The 17,595-nt window shown below is 45.0% G+C and overlaps 3 protein-coding genes across 3 annotated transcripts; 1 reads left to right on the plus strand and 2 right to left on the minus strand.

Annotated features, from left to right (window-relative positions):
• Nucleotides 1-43: 43 nt before the first annotated feature.
• TSTA_035110 (uncharacterized protein) lies at nt 44-1,381 on the plus strand (the record flags this gene model as incomplete). The annotated part of the gene is made up of 2 exons (XM_002480671.1): nt 44-1,277; nt 1,347-1,381. 2 exons carry the CDS (start codon nt 44-46, stop codon nt 1,379-1,381), a joined length of 1,269 nt encoding a protein of 422 aa, XP_002480716.1.
• A 1,493-nt stretch (nt 1,382-2,874) lies between these two features.
• TSTA_035120 (cleavage and polyadenylylation specificity factor, putative) lies at nt 2,875-6,192 on the minus strand (the record flags this gene model as incomplete). The annotated part of the gene is made up of 2 exons (XM_002480672.1): nt 2,875-5,979; nt 6,044-6,192. The coding sequence occupies 2 exons, from the start codon at nt 6,190-6,192 to the stop codon at nt 3,075-3,077; spliced, it is 3,054 nt and encodes a 1,017-aa protein (XP_002480717.1). The 3' UTR covers nt 2,875-3,074.
• Nucleotides 6,193-6,576: 384 nt separating this feature from the next.
• Nucleotides 6,577-7,766, minus strand: TSTA_035130 (uncharacterized protein; the record flags this gene model as incomplete). The annotated part of the gene is made up of 3 exons (XM_002480673.1): nt 7,598-7,766; nt 6,756-7,550; nt 6,577-6,665 (listed from the first exon to the last, which is right to left on the minus strand). Exons 1-3 carry the CDS (start codon nt 7,608-7,610, stop codon nt 6,577-6,579), a joined length of 897 nt encoding a protein of 298 aa, XP_002480718.1. The 5' UTR covers nt 7,611-7,766.
• Between the last annotated feature and the right edge of the window lie 9,829 nt (nt 7,767-17,595).

The following is a 17,595-nucleotide window of genomic DNA, read 5'->3' on the forward strand; positions in this document are numbered from 1 at the left end:
GGTCGCAGCGAGAACTCAGGGAAAACCATATAGATCACGCAAAATGGCCCTTTTACACACCCCCACAGCACTGGTATACGCCGTGCTTCTCTTACTATCATCAACTCTCGTCGCCAGCATCCAATACTGCCATACCGGCGCCGATTTCTGTTTTGCTGCGACTCAACAGCACAACACCTCAAGTGATAGCCATGATGTCTATTTAACTATTTCTGCAACTCCATCCCGGAATGGAGGCTGGATTGGTGTCGGATTCGGTCGGGAAATGAAAGGTTCTTTGATGTTCATTATTTATGAAGATCGAGAGAGCAGATCGCTCATCACCAGCGTTCGATCCGCGAGCGGCCATGTTATGCCCAAGGTTCTAGAAGATGTGGAAGACCAAGTGTCGGTCTTGCAAGCTACAGTTTCGGATAACAAGTATCTTGCGGAGTTCATCTGCTATTCCTGCTGGTCGCCAGATGTGGAAGTTAAGGGATTATCGCCATACATTTTTGCTGGAAACAGAGAACAAAGTTTTCATTCGGCTGATAAATACTCGAGCCTGATGTACCACGAGTTCAAGGGTAAGGTATGGGGTAACATGACTGTCGATACCGAAGATACTACCGAAAATTCAGCCCCATCTATCCAAGGTGATGAAATCATTGGAATCGCCAGTGACTCTCCAGATTCACCAAAGAAACCTAAAGGCTTCTTCACTCCGGTCCGAGTTCACGGCACCATCATGACTATCTCTTTCATGGGGTTATATTTTGCAGGCAGTGTGGCCATTCGCTCCCCAGTTGTTCGCGCTTTTAAGTATCACTGGATGATCCAAGCCGGCGCGTCAGTCCTGGCCCTCGGAAACGGCCTATATATGTTCTTACGCTCAACCCATTTCGGCCCGCACAAAATCATCGGTCTTACCATATTATGCTCGCTGATCATCCAGGCTGCTGCGGGTTACAAGCATCACATTGACTTTGTCAAGATTCGCCGACAAACCATCTTTACGCTCGTGCATCGATGGCTTGGACGTGGAATTCTTCTATTTGGTACCATGAACGTAGGAGTCGGTATGTACTACCGGAAATGGTCTACTCTGGGCTTATTCACTTGGTTCGTGATTTGGTGCATCGAAATTGCTGGTTATGGCTATGTATTGCTGCAGCATCAGCGTCGCCAGTCGCAGCAACGTGGACATGCCATTCCGAAAGAGGATTTAGAAGAAATTGCCGATGCAGAGGTTTTCGATATCGGTGGCGACCTTGACGATGACGAGGATGGTGTTGAAGGTATTCCTCTCATGGATCGTGAAGGCAAACATCATGAGAGTTAAAGTGATAGTTATGGACTAAGTTTAGACAGTGTACATCCACACACATTATTTTTAACCTAAACGGAGGTTGATTTGATTTGCTCTTGAGTCAATCTTCCTTTTAGTATGCATGCTTTATCTCTCGTACTCTTATGTGCCCTACGAAGCTTTTCTTCGCTGGAGAAAAGGTTTGCGACTTATGGAATCATGAACTGTTACATAGATACTACATGTAATGTTTGTCCGAAAAGCATATCATTAATAAATAGATCAAATATAAGAGCCACATAGTTCTCTAGTTGATAATAGTGATTATGATCGAATGATATCTGATGCTATCAAAGACATGGTACATTAAACATATCTCAGCTCGCAACACCTTCTATGTCCCAAGAATGTAAGAATATAAATAAAGGCTTTCGAAGGGGATACGGGGTATAAGAATCTGGAAGACCGTGATATATGTATAGGCTCAGATGTGCGACGCTCCAATACATGGATACCCCAGTGAGATCGAAGGCTGACAGCATGCATTGTACGTAATCATCGGAGTCGTAACATAAGGAACATGGCCATGTCTCAGTGTTACACACTCATCTCCTGCAGGAACACCGCAACACGCCAACCCACATGTGGGAGCTTCTAAAGTCGACGGTCGTCCGCTTGCATAGAATGACTCATTTGTCGTATATGGTGGAGGAGGCGAGCACAATGTTTGGGGATCAGGACTAACAACGCTCTGTGCGAGGTAGCGCCAGCGGTTTAGAGTATTGGTTCCTGCATCAACGTAGCCAGGCACAGAGGACATCTCTGATCCCACCAAAGACTGTAGTTTAGGTCTTGGGGGTAGTGGTGTTGATGGTGACTCGGGACTTAGTGGCCATCGTCTTGGTGCTGGCAGACCATTCTGACCAACGCATAAATCTTCAGAGACGCCGTCACTGTGACTCGATGTACGAGAAGTCCAGTTTCTGTGTCTTTGGCTATGATGACGGTCTTGTTCCCTTTCATCATCTCGACGCCGATACCTACCACTGTCCGGCTAGATACGTACTAACAATCAGCAAGATCTCATCTAAGTCACAGCACGGGACCAAATTGAAAAATACGTGGCTTACGCAATGATTGCTTTTAGACTTGTCGACAGACAGCCACAGTAAACGGAGAGACTCGTTGCTTCTTGATGTGGACTCCTCTCCGGGAGCAAAGGAGCTGCTGTGATGCTTTCTTCGTCTTCTCACAGGATTATCGTCCTGATGTCTGGCATGACGGTGTTCCTCATCAACAGGAGCGTATCTGGTGCACTTGTATATATACCGGTAGTGATATGAAGGCATGTTTGGAGTATATAATGGGGTTCTATAGAATTCTCGGTTCAGGAAAAAGGAGGAGTTCGTTCCTGGAAATTTGTAATCTCTGGGTAGTTTTCGATTCTGGGAACGATGAATAGAGAAGTAGAACTCTGACATTTTCAGACGTGCTACATCACTCATACTTATAGGGACTGAGAGAGACTCAGGTCGCCACCGTGTGACTCGATGTATGAGTGGACAGGGCCCTCAATGTCATTGTAGATAATTGACTCAATGGGTTCGTCTAGTCTCTCAGGTAAGCTTGTGACTTCGTGCTGGTGCGGACGATGATACGTCGCCCTGGAACCCCTCATAATCGTCTAATGTGCAGAAGAGAAACTTGATGGGAATTCCTCTGCTTCCGGTTCGTAAGTTCGTGTGATAGATTTTATATGGTATAATACAATCATTACGATACATAATCAGCCACCACCAACAACCGCAAGACCTTCATAGATTTTGCGTTTCACAGCAAGGAAACTTCCAGAAACACCTCTGCGATCTGAGGAAGAGGACTGTACTGGAGCCTCAACTTCGATAGTGCCCGTACTCGACTTGCGGACCGCTACCGTACCGTCGATAAGCAAGGTTCCCTCGCCGCGAAACTCTGCTTTGTGTCCCGCAGATATCATAAGTTTCCTCAAGTCGGCAAGTCGAAGATCGCCTACATGGAGCGGGCGAGCCATCGAGCGCGTTCCTGCCGCGATACTGGCTGGAAGCACGTCTAGTATAGGATATGTATCTGGTTTCGATAATGACGACGCATTTGCTCCGTCCACAGGGGCTAAGACGGTATCCGGCTCAGTTTCTAGGAGCTTCTGTTTCTTGCTGATTGACTCGATGGCCTCATCCTCTTTTTGCACTGTCTCCGGCGGCTTGAGCTGAGCAGTCAGAGCTACAACACCAAGACTTCTCACATGCTGCCACTTGAGTCGTCTGACCAGGTTGTTACTAAGTTTCACTACCCAGGCATTAGTATCCACACTGGCATCAACCGACTCGCCATTTCTAGGTGTGAAAATGTCAACCACAGCAGATCGGTCTCCTGCATCTTTCCCGGCAAGCAAATTCCGACATTCATCTGCAAGGTTTGTCGTTTCTTCTTTCATTCCACCCACAAGGATAAGCTTGCGCGGTTGAATCAGGGGGATCAGCATCTCGAGACTTCGCTTGTCATGCAAACCCATGTAGTCAACGAATGCGATACGCGCATTGACAGTGACAGTGGAATGTTTATACACAGTTTTAGCTGGTCCTTCGAATGGCTGTTCGTTCACTTCGTTCTCGGATTCAGATTCTAGGTCCTCGCTACTTGCCGCTAGTTCACCACGTGCGCCGAGATCTCCCACATCGCCTCCTAGGACTCCATCTGGAGACACCGCTTGACGCTTGTGTGCTCCACCAGATAGTCGTCGGCCATTCGGCCCTGTTTCGTCCCATCTCCGCTTCTGCCCAAGCTTCATCTCGCTTTGTGGTCCTGAATCTCGCTGTTGCGCATCTACTTCTTCACGCTCTTCTGCCCTCAGATACTCCTCAGGACGGATAAATTCACCGTATTCATCCCCACGTTTCTTGGGAGCGACATAAGGAAACATTCGCTCACGTCCTTTCTTGCCGCGAACGTCGTAATCAAACACATTCTTACGTCGTAGAAGGATGTTAACGCCTAGGTCTTCGTCTCTTAACCCGATTTTGTTTCTGTTGGAATGTGCTAATGATGTCGAGAAATTGAGGATCCTTCCTTGCTGCTCAGAGTCAGAGTCCTCAGATGAAGTTGAACTAGCACCATCATCCAGAGCGTCGGCTGCATTGTCCATATTCGCATCGCCTCGCGCTTGTGAGGTGTTTTGTATCTGCCTTTGTGTTGCAAGATATTGTTGATAAAGTACTTGCTCATCCGGATCAAGAGCGGCACGCTCTACATCGACGAGCGTGATTTCTCGCCCACCTGAGTGTATCTGCTCAAGCAACTCTCCACTGGAAGCTGTCTCCATAGCCACCCCATCCTTTCGCTCTTCATACCAGTGCCATATCATTCGCCCCAGAGTCATCTTATCGGGCTGCTCTGGGTCATCAGTCTGATAGCGGCTCGGAAGAGTCTCGGTCAGGATTATCAAGTTTTGTGAGTCCTCTGCAAGAGTGCGGAATGTCTCTTTCGAATAGCCCCAGTCTAATGAAGTATCTGAGGCAATGATCACTTTCGGGATACCATCCCCGAGAATCTTTTCCAATTTCCTTTTTTGCTCGACGATCTTCAGGTGCTTCAGGGTGAAGGGACCCAATTTTGTTGCCTTGTTATCCCGTGAAGAACCTGTAGTGCGACTCTGACTGTCGGTTCTTTTATGGCCACGAGCCGCCGCTGCATCTCCGCCCTCTACGGCTTCGAACTCTCTGACTATACCTTCATCCATCCATTCCAACATACTCCTAGCCAGGCGCATGGTGCTGTGCGCTTTTTTCCCAGCCAGATATATCTCAGCCTTTTTGAACACATCTTCGCCATTTGAAGAATCCGCTGCATCCCGCCATGCATGTTCAAGTGCGTATGATAGTTCTAATACTCGCGCACTAGTATCCGTAGGTATCAAAACAGAGCCACCTTTTGCCAGGCTACTGCGAATCATATCAAATAATAAAGCGTCTCTTTTTTGTAAACCACCAGGAGGTGCAAATTTATCGCCGCCTTTGCTACTACAGATCAATGCGGTAGGCTTGCGCAATTGTTCGATGACCTCAGTACCACTGGTGCCAGAACCTCCAAACCAAGCAGCGCCGGCGACAACATTCTCCCTCGCTTGATTCCAATCAACGGCGTAGACGATAGATTCCATACCATGCTGAATGTGCCATATTGTCCCTCCCACTGTGTGTCCAGCACTGTATGCGGTCAAGGTCAAACCATCAAGCGGAGGAGAAAAGGGCGAGCAAAGAGGGGAATGAGGTTGTGAATATTTGAGCGGATGGATTAGCGAAAAATATCGAGCAATTTCCTCGGCGCTTGGTGGCTGAAGTAGAATTCTCCCTGTTGTAGCGAGCATACTGCTGCTTCTTCCATCTCCTTCTGTAGACACTGTTGCGGCCGCTGCTGATGCCGCAGATGTGGATGCCCCCGGCTCCGATATTGATACTTTAGGTAGGAAAGTAGCAGCGAGCGGCGCCGATGTATACATATCCTGCAGAAGCGTTCGGCCGAGCGAGATAACCGGGCCTGTAGCATAGACTGGAATCTGTGTGAATAGCGGGAACGTCTTGCAGCAATGCGCAAAAGCGCCGATATGGGAAATCGTGGCATGAGTCAAGAGTATCAAAGATAGTGTGGGAATATGTCTGGGAACATAATTCGCGTCACGTCAGCTGGGAAACATAGTGTGGAGGGTAAGGTGTTGCTCACTTTTCTAGCTCTGCTAGCTCCAAAACGTCGAAGGTTTCGTCCCATCCCACATCAACAAGAATTTTGATTCCTCCTTCAAGCTCAAGAATGGATTGCGACGCTTTTGATGACGAGAACTGTGCCCCCAGAAGGGGCGTGAACGTGAACATTTTGAAGACGGCCACCTAATGGTGCCGACTTCAATAGGGACCGTCCACACGATCAGCACAGGTTGCAGTGTCTGACTATTCAAGGGCGACGACTGAAAACTATAAGATCCTAATTCATAACCAAATGGCCTTTGCAGCTAATTTCGAAGATAGAGTGAATTGACGAAGAAACCTGGAGAGTCTGACAAGCCGCGTGCTCTTTGTCGTAAGCGCGTTTGCATTGTTTGCACCCCGTCGCGCTAATCATCTACTCCTTGTTTTGAGCCAATCACAACAAGCGTCTTTCAACATCATCTCTCAAAGCTCAGACAGGTATTATCTACTTGTTTGAGACATGATTTTTTGCTAATGATCTACACACTGTTACCTGAATATAAGTATGGTTTAGACACATGCGATGGTCGATTGACAGTCCCCCTTGATGATATCCACTCGAAGATATCTGTTCAGTCTCTTTCGCTCGAACGCAGCGCCTCATGATAATCATTGTATAATATGAAAAGCATACAAGAAGAGAATAAGAAACAACCCCACCAAAATGGCTATTGCCATAAACCAAAGACCTTTGCACTTTCCAATATGCTGACGGGTCTCGTTGACTCCGTCAGCCGTTCCTGCGCCTAAGGATTGGTGTTTCTGAGAACGCGGTGCGTTCATGCCTGAGCCAAGCTGCCGAGACCGTGATAGAAGAGGAGCTTGCTCGCTAGAATTCTCGGAAGTGAAGTCTTCACTCGGCCGTTGAGATCGATCTCGTATTCCTCCCTCTCTGCTTTGAAGTGCAGAATTGTGAGGCCATTCTTCGGTGCCGTGGTATAAAGCAGGCTGAGAATTCACGCGCCGTCTTCTATCAAACTGAGCCGCGGCTGGAATATGTTTCTCGTTTATGTCATTCAATTCTGGGAATGCGGAGCTACTTCGGACGTGTACTCGAGGGGGTGGGAGTAATGTGCATTGTGAGTCGAGAGCCCGACTCTTCTGTGTTGCGAGACTATTTTTAGCTAATGAGCCGCCTAATTCCTGATATTGTCTTGGTCTCATGGGTGCACACTCTGCCCGTTCGCTTGTAGATTGAGCTGTTGAATCTGCATCTGCGGTCCTCGGCGATAGACTTTTGGAGCGTGGCCCATCGCTGTCGTCTGAAACGAACTGGTTTCTTGATAGCTTTGCAGGGAACAGGTTTCTTCCTAGCAGATTCAGACTAATGGAATCAATGTGAGGGTCAATTGCTTGAGAAAATGGTTGCAGAAGCCCTACTCCAAATTTCATCACGCCGTTAGTTTGCCCAAACCAGAAGAGAGGCTCGGAAGATTCTCCCTCGACCTTCCGGCGCTTTCTAGGCGGAGGTGTTTCCTGGTCAACTGTCTGGGTCAGTAACAGCAGAAACTCCTAAAGCTGCATATCTTACCGGATACCTCCATTGTAGGTCAGGTAGACAGGTAGATGTCTTATTGGAGCTCGAATGCTTTCAAATACTAGCTCTCACTAAGCTAGCGATCGTTTTTCTTTTGGTCTTGTGTTGAGATTAGTTTCGCGCTTCACTTGATAAGAACCGGACCAGGTTGGAGATGAGGTCGCTTTAGTGACCAGATTTCCGCCGTTTAGCGGGTTGGCAAACGCCAAGGTCAAATTAAAGTCTCGACAAGTTGGATAGTTCAACGCCAGGAAAATTCATTTGACACCGATCAATAGAAATGATGTACCAATAATATCGAGTAAGTCAGGATCTAGAACCACGTTAGTCACTTACTCTCAGCTTACCCAATAAACACAGCATCTATGCCTGTACAGGCCAAGTATCTTACCGCTATCAAATATCCATTTAAAACACTTCCGTGAAAATATCGAACTCTACCTCTTCTTACCCCGAAATTAGCGAGTGGAGTGCAGTACTCAGTCCCTCCAGCAAATAGCGCTCTATATAAGAAAAAACAGTCATGAACTTGGAATACACCCAAAAGGGTTCTATTGCGCATCATGTGCGCAGATTGTTATTATTGGACGGATGGCATATCCCTATCAAGATATTACTTAATGGAAAGAGCTTCCATGCAGTAGTCGCTGAGACTTTGACCTTTTTACGTCTTCTCTCAAGGAGAGTTATTCCTCCTTGACACTATAAATACTAGAATTCAAGCCACAAATTGCTCTCTTCTAAGAACACATGACCTATAAACACATGTAGTTTCCAAGGAGATCGATTATTCATTAAAATGACATAGTTGAGTGGAGCTCAGACGCTCCAAAGGCCAGTGAATGACTCAGGAGAGTACAGTATACATCTGACGTTAACAACATTCCTCTGCAAGGTTAGACAGATCAGAATTTCTAAACTGGAACAGAATGTGCAAGAACAGTTAGAAAATATTTTATGGCCTCTTACAGGCCTACGAACAGAAGGTCTTTGGCTTACGGTCCAATGGGAAGAGTTTCTGGCATCAGCCAGGAATGTAGTCACCCTTTATTCCGGGGTCAATGCCTCAATCCCAATACAGACGGACTTTAAGTAGGATGATAGATCCGACAGATCCGGTCTACATCTTGACATCCCTCGTTGGGGCGTTGCTGATACGTACGCGGGTTTATTTTCAACGACATGGATGGAATCGTGGACGTTCAAGATTCGTTCATACTAGGATGGGAATTTGAGGGTTATACACAAGACCGGAGACTCATATTTCGCGGGGACCATGCACACAGCGTCTGTATGCTTATAATCAATGCGAATAATATACCTGTACTACTCGTAGTCACAGCTGCCAGACATAGGATCCTCGTGACTTCAGAACCCTAATTTCCAAACCTTCGCCTGCGTCTTTGTTGCGTGACATGATCCATCTATCTTCGAATAATGCAGCGAATTCCTTTGACTAAGTGATGGATTATAATAAGATTTTATATTGACGTGGAGTGCCTCTACTGAGATCTTAGGCTCTTCTATTGAGCGATTTTAAGAATTCCTCTGACCCCGTGGCACTTATATTAACGTTGCGAAGAGTTGGACTACCTAGAACGACAAAACCAATTACCACAGGGCATATACACAATAAGATATTTGCTCCAAAAACATGACGCTCTTGTTTGAATGATTTTGGTCGAGTTGTAAATTCTTTGTGTCTTTCTATCCAGATAACTTGCTGATACGGATACTACAAAGCTTGGGAGGAATATGTGAAAAGAGATCTGCTGAGACGGAAGGGGTAGGATATATTTGACAAGAGCAAGCATTGTTCGAAATCTATTACTTGAGGGTGAGATGACAGGATAGAGGTAGCCAGGTCGTTGATAGTACCACCACAAAGGTCCGACATCATCTCTGGTGTCAGTGTACGTAGGTACAATGGATAGAGGCGTAACAGACACCCGTTACAAAACGGAGGATACGGGCTCATCTTCGTAGGATGAAGTCGAGATAACTCATTTCCGAACCATGAGGAGCCGAAACTAGACTAGATGCAATCAGTCCTTTACTGGTGATAATTCCATTGGAAGACAAGAGCGAAGTTCTTAGGGTGTAGGAAAGCTCCCCTATTAGAGTATTGAGCATGAGTTTGTACTATTATTGAACGCAGCCATCAAAGTAGTGCCGTTGTATTTCATGTACCGTCATCTATCAACCTTATTTTTGTGTAGTGAACCAGTCGGCTCCCATGTCTATCGAATCTATTTGTCGAATTAACAAGCTACCAACTACTACTCTGAAGGATCGCTACCATCCACCCCCAATTTGTTCCCGGCAGAGCCCGGTATGAATGGTCTAAGGACTAGATTGTGCTTACATCTAGACTTGCTTATCTATTTGACTGAAAAAAGGAAAAGTGTAAAGGAAAAGAAGCAGGCAGATTTTATAATATCCTCCTAATATTTAAGACAGATTGATACATGGGTAACAATGTTGGAGTTGGGAGATGTGCTTTGTGGTGATGGAACTAGGGTTTCGTAGCTTATTGCCCTACCTCGCCAACCTGAAAAAAGCATCTAGATTTAGCCCCCACGTCCGGGCGCAACTTAAATAATTACGCACGAAGACAATCGAGGGCAGTCGAAAAGTATGCTTATCATAAGAGATTTGCGTCCAGTGAAAGTAGCATGTATGAATGCGAGGATAAGTTCGGAATCGTCCTCAACTATGCTGGCGCTTGAAGGTCTATCAAGGACTGACTTACTTACTAAGGGACGTTTCCCTTCCACAAGACATAAACACCAGCTTTATGTTGATATCGGGTAGCCCCCTTGAGGCGCCTTCGTAAAGTTGCTTCGGATACATCAAAAAGACGTGCAGCTCGACGTACTTTGTCGATTCTTTTTGTATTAATCGCGTCAATAGCTAATTGAAGCCTCCTTTACAGCCAGAATCACTTTTTGCACGTGCTTTTCCCTTTTCTGGATGCGTAGGTGTTGGTGGAAAAGTGGTGGTTGGATATCGCGCCGGAATTCTATTTTGGTGCGTCACTTACCCGTTAAATACGTTAGTTAGTTACTTGTAAGTCAGATTAAGTCAGCATATCAGCTACCCAGATCTAGGTGCTCAGGCCCGAAGTTTAACGAACTCAAGAAGAACAAACTTAATAGTTTTTAGCATTGGACTGGTACTATCAACTTTAGACTTGTTATGCGTTAAGGTTTTCAGACGAGTCCATTCGTCTAACTTCGTATTGTCGTGGACACCGAACACAGACTTTTCAACCATGAGGGTATGCACTAGGATATCATATCAATACAACCAACTAGCATCCATGACTCGTAAAGCAAATCCGTCTGGCATGCGTAGGAGCACATGACAAAGTGAAGACTAATTTGTCTTTGACTTTAGTTATTTAGTTGACGAGACAATAACCACGAGGCGACCCATCGGAACTCTACATGCCAGAATGACCTTCTACTGCATATCAAGAAAAGCGAATACGAAGTACATATGTGGATATCACTTTATTGGAATTTATTCGTAACCAACATACTTTATACGTATTGATAATGCTGTGGACCACCTGAGCCGAATAACTTACTAAGTGTGGGATATGGAGTAGAACTATAATCTACCAGGCGGATCATTGGGACTTACCATTTACTGGATCAGATACAACTGCGTGAGGCTGACTGAAACGGGCTCTAAATTGTCTAATATACATGTCAACAAGTGAAGGACTGTATTGACTACGCAGCACATGAAGATGTTGTCATTCGGCGTACATGTTATTCGGACCGAGACTTGGGGTTTGGGACCCGAGTCATAGGTTGGAGTATACGTACGATGTAATTCACTAACTTGGCCAAAAAATACTTAAACTGAGACGTAAACACTCTATACGAACTTATGAGGCTAAAAGTGGTCGTCCTGAGTCGCAACAGGAAATGTGCCATTGGAAAGGGAAGAAGTATCCAGATGCGAGCTACGAGAGTGCTAAGTTAAGTGTCGAAGTAATTTACAAACACCGAAGGGCATACAGATAGCGATCTGGAATCTGCCAGATGTATAAATACTAATTGAAGTTTATCGAAGTTAGTGTTCATGTTCGGCGCTCGCTAATCTTAAGTATTGGCCGAAATTTACGTGGCTTTGTGCTATCAAGCACTTTCCTAATTTTATATCCGAGACACTCTATACTCAACCAACTGTAATTTGTTGGCTGTCCGGAGTTTCTATGTATACATAGCAGGTAACTAGATTACGCAACTTCCAATCTCCTGTTTCGTTTCTACTCTCTCCTGACCAGCTGATCCCTTTATGCTTTTTTTCCTCAAGTCTTCAGCCACGGTGGGTTACGGAATGTGACGGAGTGGTTGAAGGTAACGAACCAATACGGTAAATTAGAAATGCAGAAGTATTGTTGGCGTTGGTCCAATAATAATCATTTCCAACGTCCAATGATAAAAGGTAAACTTAGTTGGTCAGCTACACAGTACCGAGTCTCCATTCCACGCACTCTAATCGAACAGAGTTGATTTTAGCCCTGCCATTATTCCTCATTTCTACATACATATCTCCTTTGAAGAATACGAAGAACCAACATGACATCCGACCAGACTATGGTATCGTTCCCTCTCGTTGTCCTCGTAAACAGTGAAACATAGCGGTACATTCGTTGGCTCCAAAGCCAATTTTCCACATGGCAAAATCTTAATTAAACCATCCGAAGCATCCCTATTGGCACGCTTAATTAGGATGGGTCTCGCGCTCTGCCTGTTTGGTTGCATAAACCGTGTTTATTCTCATGTGATAGTGTACTACTCCGTACATACCTGTGTAATGTACGTATATACGAGTTGCGGCTAAACTTTTAGAAGCTCGACAGTGCAACTTCTTGCTGATTGATCATAGTCAAGTGAATTCCCTAAGACATTGCGCCTACAAGTATCCATTCATTCTTCTAATATTTCCTGGCAACAGCCTATGATAGCTATTTAACAATGTAAACTCCTTCGATAGTACCGGTACAATGGATTTAGATTATGAATTCATATACACAATACAGTTGAGTACACTGTGCGTACAGCTTTCCCGGGTTGGGAAAAAGCCCCGGAAGACCTCAATATGCGTGCGGCGTACTCCGTAGGACTCGTCAGCGCTAACATCATAACAAGCTTAAGTAAGCGGAAACCAATCTAACTCAATCTACTTCTTCTCATCGCAAGGAGCTATTATTTCCGAGGCTTCATACGACGTTACACTCTATGATGCAGTCGGGTAAATCCTAACAAGGATATTCGCCGAAAAGTCCGAGACATGAAAACTGAAACTACAACGTATGGAGTTTTGCTCTACTTAAGGTATAGGTATGCGCTGCTAAGAACTGGGTGATGCCGTACATCGTCGAATATAGCTCCGTCCTGGTACAGTACCACGAAAAAAGTTGTTGACACCCTTGTGCGGATGTTACCGATATTGGGGGGTGCCAACACTTTTTTCATCCCACTGTACGTTGTGATATCCTTAAGAGGATTACAGCACCTATTAGGGTGACAACCCGGACGAGGCTGTCAGCGCAATTGATCTCCGAGCCTCCAGCCGTTATCGTAGAACGTGTATTTACGTACTCCGTACTAGGAAAGTGTGTAATTTCATGGATTATCAAGCGCTTTTCAACCCTGACATGCATAAACTAGGCTGAACCCAATAGATTACTAATGACTGATCATCACTAAAGGTAGTATAGCTGGGTAATGACCACTTCTTATTCTCAACACCGGCGAAACAAGTTTCATGGTAGACACATGTAGTCCCTGTCAAAGGTGGTAGTATACTGCATAATTTACCTGGTACATCCATGTCTCGGCATTATGTAGTTCTCATCTGAGCGAGTGTGGCGGATTGAAAACTTGCAAGTAAGCAAGGGATCCGTGTATGTAGCTAATTCATGATGGTGACCTGCGCTGTATGGAACAGGCTAATGCCAAGTTGATAGTCATTTAACTGTCTACCAACCAACTTCAGAATAATGTACTACGTATGGCGAAAATAGACCGGTTCCAAGCCCTTGGCAGTGAGTCGAAAGATACATACGTAGTACGAGTTAATGTAGTTACAAACACGGTAGTACGAGGTACATAAACGTAACTAATGCATCAAAAAAGATGTGGCTGAATCATGCTTAAAAACCTTAACGGCGATAGGCATAACATGCTTAACCTTGAAGGGACACCGGCGGCATGCTCCGCTCTATTCTGAAGTCATTGGCATTGCCCATACTCTCTATATGTAGACAATCACGGAATACTCGTATGTAGATTCATAGGAACTTACGAAAGAGAATCTGCTCAGTGGAAAATACCATAAAGATCCTCTTTGATGAGCATGCGTAATTATGTGGGCCGTTGGCGGCCTTATGCCAACCATTATGCATCCATCCATTACGCAGATCTTGATTCGCTTATCGTCTTTGACTCTGCGCACACCGTCACGATATATTATTCCTCTCGGTCTCTCGGGCCTTCCTTTTATGATTTTTTGAGGCAAAAGTAGCCCAATCACTCTTTATGACCACCAGCCAACTGTTGCGGACTATTTAAGAGTATGCAGTCCATCCGGGTAGTTCTATATCTAGAAGTTAGGTATGTTAGGGTTCAGTTTAGTTCCCGAAAACCGAAGAGTGTTTCCCTTTCTGGGTATATTCCGGTGTCAATCCTTGATCAAGATCTTCTTTCGAACTTTTCCATGCACACCCGGAAAATGAATTTTTACTATTTCTTGGCCTGTCACCTGATTTTCGATCGACTGAGTCGTTATTACAGGATCTGAAATAGCAGATAGCTGCTGAAAAATTGGACTGATTGCAAACTAGACGGTCCAAAATCGAGAATCCGCTGGAGTCAGACTTGGGTAGGTAGTGAACAAATAAGGAAATGGAGCATGCATACTACGCATACAAGAATATGCGTACCAGATTCTCATGCAAAGACGGAAAGTGTCGGAAAAGATACCCGTCTTACCGACAAGTAACACCAAGCAAATGGCGTTATGCCAAATAACTAGATGCTAAGCACAGAGCCATTGATCTTCGGTGTTGTCATCGTGCATGAGGCAGCCCAACGATGATAGTAGTATGTCCGGCCGGATCTAGCGTCTCGACTCCACGTCTCAGACTGAGGACTCGGAGTAAGGTGAAGCGAGGGGCTTCGGGTTGCATCTCGGCGCATTTTGATGAGTTGTGTATCGAGAGTCGGATGCAGTTTGTCAATTGGCACGCACGTATATACTCCATATATGGGCATGTAGTACGTACTTATGTAGTCAAATAAGATTTAATATGTTCGCGACATCGATGTCGATCAAACAGATCGCCAGCTTATGTGAGAATGTTTGTGTTACAGTCGCATTCTATATGGACCTAACCACTCAATTTGACTCATTTGGGTCGACATGATCTGCATGGGCTATATATATATTATTAACTACAGTAGCCACATACATGCCCTTTAAATACGTAATGCGGAACGGAGTTTAAGATACCCATCTGACAGTGAAATAGACTCTACAAATACGCCAGAACGAATGAAATTCCCAATGGTGCCGTAGATCACAGTTTAAGCCCTCATCCCTACAATTTTATCAAGTATATGCGGGTATATATATGCATGTAGTGCGTTAGGATAAGACCCTACATGCATCGTCACTGCTTATTCTTGACAGTAGTAAGTATTACACGGTCGTAACCTCTGCACCAGCATGCTTACTTGCTGGGCAATTGAATGATGATGGTCGGGCCTTTTTGATATCCACAAAAAGCAGGTAAACCGGCTGAAGAAGGAAAAGAAAGGCCCACAGCAGTGGACGCACTGCTCAATTCTAACGTCCGTTAGTAAAATTCATCGGCACCCCTAACTCCGTGTATCAGGCCTGACAGTGTAATTGGTGATCACTAATCAGTGGACGGAGCACATATTATCGACGCTTATTCTTGCTTATTATCATTTAGCATCTGCAGCTGTGAGATGAATTAGGGGTTGTCAAGTCGCATGTGACTTCACGCTCAACCACCAAAAAAAAAATAAGTTTATTTTCACGTCTAATCGCATCTCTTTTAAGTTTATAAAATAAAATGATTGCAAAACATTCTCCGACTCCGTACATACGAATTGTCTCGGATGTCGGTATTCAATGATGCTCCACCCTTAGTCATTATGGCTATTCTTTTGCCCTTACTACCGAATACAGTAAGGACCGACTCGCTACAAATGTAGGCATCGAGTTTAGCCTTCCCACGCTGAAATGACCCACAACTTTAATCGTATAAGTATTTACGTACCCGGTACGAAGTATATACGTAGTAAAATAAAATAAAATACGCACGAACGGCCTTTAACAAAGGCCTAAATTCGCTTCGATATTCAAAGCAGGGTGAATTCAACCGAGTACGAATCCTTCTTGCGGATACGATATGTAAGGATAAAGTTCAGAATTAAACAAAAGAAATCCACCCAATAGCGGCAAATCTTAGGCGAGTCGCGCCAGAATCGGTCGGATTTAAGCTCAAAATTCTTGAAAGTACGCCAAAACATTAAAAAAAATTCTGGCGGCATTTAACGTCAGGCGACTGAGCGCCAAGGGCCAAGGCGTCTATTACGGCCGGGACCGGGACCGGGATTGGTGATAGACTCGGACAACTCTATTATTGTCCGTTGTCCGTATAAGTTACGGAGTGCGATTTGCTTTGCTGGATGTCCTATGATAATTTTCTGACTTTGCACTTGATCGACTATTAATGTACTCTATACACGAATATACGGAGTAACAACTTATAGTGAGTACTCCTTGCCGGTCCCGGCATACGTGACTGTCAGGGTCTCAGTCCTCGTAAGCCAGTGGGGGACACCAAGACTTGGCGTGAGCTTTGGCCACTGACCAATACTGCCTCAATAGGAGTAATTCAGACTAAACTAGCGTCTGATGCCTCGTGTTGGATTAAGCTTAAGCTTCGCAACCTCTGCCAATCTTATTACGCATTATGCGTCGTATCCATAAATTATTACGAGCCACTCACATCGCAGGTGTGACAGCCGTACCGTTCCTCGGTCCGCATTTCCTTGTTGGTTCGATTAATTGCTCTTTTATTTGACTGCTATGTACTGTTTAGATGAGTCAGTGTGCTTAGATTATGAATGCGTTAGTTTCTAGAACGCCAAAGTATATTCAACAATCCATCTATCTCTCAAGGCTAAGCAAAGCCAAGACAGCCAAGCCTTGTCGTACGGACTGACCCAGAATCATGATTCATGTTGATCTTGTCCTCGCATTTCGCAAAAGAATGCACGCCTTGCTTGAAAGTAGACAAGGGTCTTGTTTATTTATTTTATCTACAGTTGTCGGTTGTAGTAGTGCGTATCCAAAAATGCACTATGCTTATTCATTATCGCTCTATGATTTCCCCACTTTATAAAGGTTACCATATCATGGACAGCGAGTCTTGGCCATCCAAAGGGCTATTTTCAGGTATGGAACTGACATTCATGGCATTACTCGCACTGTCCAATCAGATATTTTTACAGCTGTTGAGAACGGGTGAACGGAAGGAAGACTTTCAGACTGTCTTGTCCTAGGCCCTTGATACGATATACATAGTAACTAATTTTGACAACCAAACCTTGTCCTTTGACTGACCTTTTTTTTTTTTTAACTCTTTCAGGCTTCTTCTCTTCTGATTGACTGATTTGTGGCGTTCCGCCACACGTCCCAGGAGCCAAAATAACGTATGGGGACAGATTAAAAACAAAGCGAGGGTCTACATGCAACTCAAATTCGAATCCCGAGTTGTGGTTCGCCAAAACATACCATTCACACTGTTATCAGTGCTCTCCGACTGCTTTCCTGATTGATTCTACCAACAATGCATGATCCATCTGTGCGTGTGGCCCCGGTGGAGATTAGGGCTTCCACTTAATCGCCAAGTCTACATAGTAAATTCTAGCTGG

This window comes from Talaromyces stipitatus, genomic scaffold (genome assembly GCF_000003125.1).
Source record: "Talaromyces stipitatus ATCC 10500 scf_1105507295541 genomic scaffold, whole genome shotgun sequence".
In the NCBI taxonomy this organism is placed as follows: domain Eukaryota; kingdom Fungi; phylum Ascomycota; class Eurotiomycetes; order Eurotiales; family Trichocomaceae; genus Talaromyces; species Talaromyces stipitatus.